Here is a 4,802-nt window from a genome sequence, read left to right as displayed (position 1 = left end):
GGAGAAGGTTGCAGTGACACCACTCATGACGTCACTAGAGCGCGCCATAGCAACGCAGCACGCTGAGTGGTCCGAACACAGTGACGTCACGAGTGACAGCGTAGTTATATAGCTCGTTAACTCCTCGGACCGCTGCGAGTGCCTCCTGGAACACACGCAATGACTTCACCTTTCAGAAACGAGAATTTGTCCAGCACTTCGAGTACATGTGCTGTCATACTCCCATCACAAGGCTCCCGTTATGATTGTCAAGGACTGGGAGAGAAGTGCTACTTCGAAGAGCGAATTTATCTGGAAAATAAAGAGATCCCTAACAGTACATATATACGCATGACGCTCTGAAATTTTTGCCTCACTATATCGCGAAATGAAGATGCAACAGCTGTCGCTCAATCTGAGTTGCACAGCGGTAACTTTCATGTTTTTTTTTTCCTTTTTATATTACGTATACATTCAAAACAACACATGAAGAAAAGGAATTCTACAGACACGGTAAGGGTAGGAGGATACGCTACGTGTCATTGATGCTCTGGAATTAACTACCGAGAAGCAGGTGTCCCATCCGCACTGTGGCTGCAGTCTTAGGACATTCCTTTTAATTTGCTTTGAAGCTGAATATAAAGACGGGTTCGTTACGCTACCATAGATGCAGCACGCAGGCAAACAAAAAATGATAAATGAGAGCAAACTAAATAAAAAATACCGCATCAGAGCTAAGTAAAGAGCAGTACTACTTTTCAAGTACTATCAGCGTCAATTGAAACGCGAACAAGCCAAATGAAACGCGAACAGCACAACTCGCAGATATTATACTAGGGAGGCAAAATACATGAGCAGTTGATTTTCCCATCGAAGCCGAAAAGACCGCTATACTGAAATGTTAATAGCCCACGCCTGTATTTCATCTCCAGCCTCTAATATGCTTGATTTTTTGTGCTCGCGTTTCAGGTGCTTTGTTCGCGTTTCATTTGACGCTGATAGTACATCTGTTATCATTCGCTCCCTGCCTTCCCATCCCTGACCTTTGGGCCCACATTCTTTTTCCCAAGCAGGGGTGGTAATCTTGTGAAAAGCTTACATGACTCTATGCGAGCGCATATGTAATGACTTTACACAGCTCTCAGTATGGCATTACGTTTGTGATTGGTCAGCTCGTCGCGCCACCATTGACGAAGCGGCTTTACGCACAAACGTTCCCATGATTTTCGCTCTCCCTTGAGGCACTTGGATTGTAAAACATTTATTGCGTCGAGAGCAGGTTGCGGAGGCACGTACTAGATGGCCGCTAGCCCATGGCTAGCGGCGACCTCGTTGGCACGCTCGATTGCCCGCACTTGAATCTTGGGGTCCGAGCTAAGAGCGGCTCGATACCTTCACGAAGTTCTTACTTCCTTCACCAAAAACAACTAGCCCACTTCCACTGCCATGAGTACGCCCGCCCTCAGAGCCGTCCGAATCCGTATGCCGGACGTTTAATTTGGTCCCCTGCCATTGGTCGCTGCTCCCGATGAAGCAGGCGGTGGGGGATGACGTCATGCCGGTCGCAGGAGAAACACACCCATGATGCTACTTCTTTACCCTCAGCCGTGCCTATGATTGGTTCAGATCATCTTGGTTTCGTCATGACTAACGTCATGACAAAAATAAAAACAATATGAAATGTTACAAAATGCGTCCATTGGACGATATGACTGCTTTAGTTCACCCAGGTAATCAACATTGACTTTCGGCAAGATGGCGGTACAGGAGAGGCGCAGTGATTACTATACGTACTGAAACGCCGTATATTAATTTAGCTTTACGTCTACCTTACAGCTCTAAAGCTGTAACTACTTACTCATGAACCTCTTTGCCTTATCAGCGACTACAAGCGGCGATATTGCAACAGAATACCGTTGCAATAATGGCAATACCTTTGATCAATGCACCTGCTGCCGGTGGATAATGGCACCCAGGTTGGTCTGTACTAGCGTGGGTTGTGGATGCTCTGCGTGGCCTTAGAAACTTTGAAACTTAATAGAATTAGATTGTGCTCGCTGACCTCGGCATCACAGTTCGCGAAGCTCAAGGAAGAACACACGAGTCTGAATTCGATGGTGACTGCCCGCCATGGCGCTGAATTATCACTCTCCATGCATATGTGACCAGGTATGATTGTCAAGCTCTATCCTTAGCTATACATAGATTAGAACATTTTAAACCAGGCGTTTCAACTAACACTCTAAAGAGTGAAGGTGTGCGTTCTTTTATAACCATTGCTTTTATAACCAGTGAACTTGCACTTACAGTAAGTTGGTGGTTCCGTAACAGCAAGCAAGATTCGCTTGCCGCCTAAGCAGAAGAAATAAAGGCCACACACAAGACATCGCTCGAGCATTTTGTTCGCGTCGAAACACTGGAACGAAATAAAAAATCGTAAAAGTATAGGTTTAGCCCTGCGGTCCGACGAGGCGGCTAGAGCCGTATCACAGGTGTAGACGCGGCAGAAGACGCACAAGTCGTTCCGGTCGAGACGCACGTATTTTTCAGCGGTGCAGGCCTGTAGAACGCACACGGCATTCGCCATCTTCATTTCGCGCACGGCATATGATCGCACACGCACACGTACACACAAATGGCAGCCCACGTCACTGGTCCTCTTTATCCATGGCCGGCGACGGGATGGTAGTTGTACACCAAGCGGAATGGCAGTCAACTACTGCTTGGTACATATACCGGTGCTAGCTGGTAACGTAGGCGAGCTGCAGTTCGTGAGCCAGAAGCACGCTGGCCCCGACGCCCACGTGCCAGATCTGATGACTCGAGCCCAGTAGATCCACTGCGCCGGGCCAGCGACGCTCAGGCAACCGCGACACAAACACAAAGAGGGACACTGCCAACAGAAGTAGCACTGCCAGGTGTCCCGGCAACGTACGGGCCACCAGAGATGTCTCCCCGTATATCGCGTGGTGGGCCAACGGTAGCAGGCTGTACAGAGCAAAGCCGCCCATGGCCCTGATCCGGGACGCGTCGTGGCGCGGGTCCGTGTACCTCGAAGACATCGCTAACGCCAGCGACGGCAGCGCCGCCAGCACGGCTGCCGACAGGTGTACGGCGCGCCAGACACCTCGGAACTGGAGCGCGGTGAAGCCCACGACATAGGCGACCACGCTGAGCCAGACGCCTGCGAAGTCCAGCCGGTACCAAGCTCGGGCTTCGCGCGTGCAGTTGAGCGTGTGGTAGACGGCGGACAGCAGGAGCATGGCAGCGTAGGCGAGCGCCATGGCGGTGAGTAGGGCCCGATGGGCGAGCGTGACGCGAAGCCTTGCGAAGCGGCTCGCGTGGTCTTCGACGAGTAGGGCCACGAGTAGGGCCAGCGTGAGCAGGTTGCTCCAGACGTTGACCGTCTCGTTGTGCCACTGCAGCAGGCTGCGGAGACAGGCGAGGCGACTGCGGCAGCGACGGTAGCCAGTCAGGATGTACGGGTTGTGGCGCTGCTCGGGAGGCAGGTCTTCGAACCGGCACAGCGGGCCCGGGGCGCCGACACCGACGCGGCGAAGCAACGGCACGCTGGCGCGCCAGAACCGCAAGGAGCGCGCGTAAGCGAACAGCAGCTCCATGGGCCCGCCGTGTGTGTTGTGTGAGCGCGTTTCTTGGCCGGCCTGATTCGCCCGTGCGTGGCCTCGGCCAAGGCTACCCGGAACGATTCCCATCGGTCGCCGTCGTCCTACGGAGGCGGCTGTGAGCACGCGCTGCTGGCAAGGTTGAGGAGCGGTGTGACCCCGATAGGAATCGCGCCGCAGCGGCGATTGCATCAAGACTCGGCGGGTGCATATCGCGACGCTAACCGATGATTATGCAACCGGCCGACATTGCGCGCACTGGCAACCGTGGTGGTGGATCAGGGTCACCTAAAGACGCCGGCGATTAAGGCGCGCTCGGCAGGACTATTGCGCCGTTGGGAACGAGTCAGCCGTGGAGAATGTCGGTAATTGGCAACATCCTCCCTTCCGTACACGACTGCACTTTCTTTCGATGACAAGTTATGAGAATGCGTAATTCGAAAAGGTAGGCTGAAGCAGTATTCGGACGTTGCGTGAGGCCGATTAAGTAGGTCGTCGAGTAATAGTAGACCGCTCGACTGATCCCTTGAGTAAGGGTGTTGTAAGACGTTGGGCGGGTCTGTTCTTACATCACAGCCTTTGAAATTGTTCCGGCACTTCGTTTCGCGCTGTCGCCGCTGGATCTGCGTGTCTGTGAGCGGTTTAGTACGCGCAGCTAACGCGCGTTTGAACGCGGTCTCACGTCTTGCACATCGGTGGCTATGTCGTCATACTGTCGCTCTAATGTTAACCAGTTCGTAAACACCGCGTTGAAATGTGGACGTTGCGGCCATACGTATAATCTCTCAAAGGTAGGTGAGTGCTTATGGCAAATCGGCTGCTGAGAACAGGTTCGCGGGTTTTCGATACCGGTCGCGGAGGCCTCGTTTCGAGGAGGCAAATAGGTCATTTGTTGCTGGGATTTCAACGCACGTTAAATATCCTTAGGTCACCGAAATGTATTCGGAGCCCTCGGATCAATCAATCAATCAATCAATCAATCAATCAATCAATCAATCAATCAATCAATCAATCAATCAATCAATCAATCAATCAAAATCCTTGACCCCTTCTCTCACGGCGCGGTTGCGTATATTTTGATTCCACGAATTCAGCAACTAAGTGCTCTCCTGTTTTCCATGACACTCCACTCGCGGTTTTGATTTTTGAAGACGTGTGCTGTGTTTCGTGTTGCAAATATGTATACTAACTGTATACCGC

The 4,802-nt window shown here is 51.8% G+C and overlaps 1 protein-coding gene across 1 annotated transcript; it reads right to left on the bottom strand.

Annotated features, from left to right (window-relative positions):
- Positions 1–2,482: 2,482 nt before the first annotated feature.
- LOC149347965 (progestin and adipoQ receptor family member 3-like) lies at positions 2,483–3,645 on the bottom strand. Its single transcript, XM_089585704.1, has one exon. The coding sequence runs from the start codon at positions 3,597–3,599 to the stop codon at positions 2,721–2,723; it is 879 nt and encodes a 292-aa protein (XP_089441830.1). The 5' UTR covers positions 3,600–3,645; the 3' UTR covers positions 2,483–2,720.
- Between the last annotated feature and the right edge of the window lie 1,157 nt (positions 3,646–4,802).

Source organism: Amblyomma mixtum, chromosome 4 (assembly GCF_055824585.1).
Source record: "Amblyomma mixtum isolate Tamu chromosome 4, ASM5582458v1, whole genome shotgun sequence".
Taxonomy (NCBI): domain Eukaryota; kingdom Metazoa; phylum Arthropoda; class Arachnida; order Ixodida; family Ixodidae; genus Amblyomma; species Amblyomma mixtum.
Note: the sequence above shows the minus strand (reverse complement) of the source record. Positions and strands in the feature narration are given on the sequence as shown.

Bases quoted from the DNA above. Each gene is read 5' to 3' on its own strand.
- LOC149347965 (XM_089585704.1), bottom strand. From the start codon at position 3,599: ATGGAGCTGCTGTTCGCTTACGCGCGCTCCTTGCGGTTCTGGCGCGCC.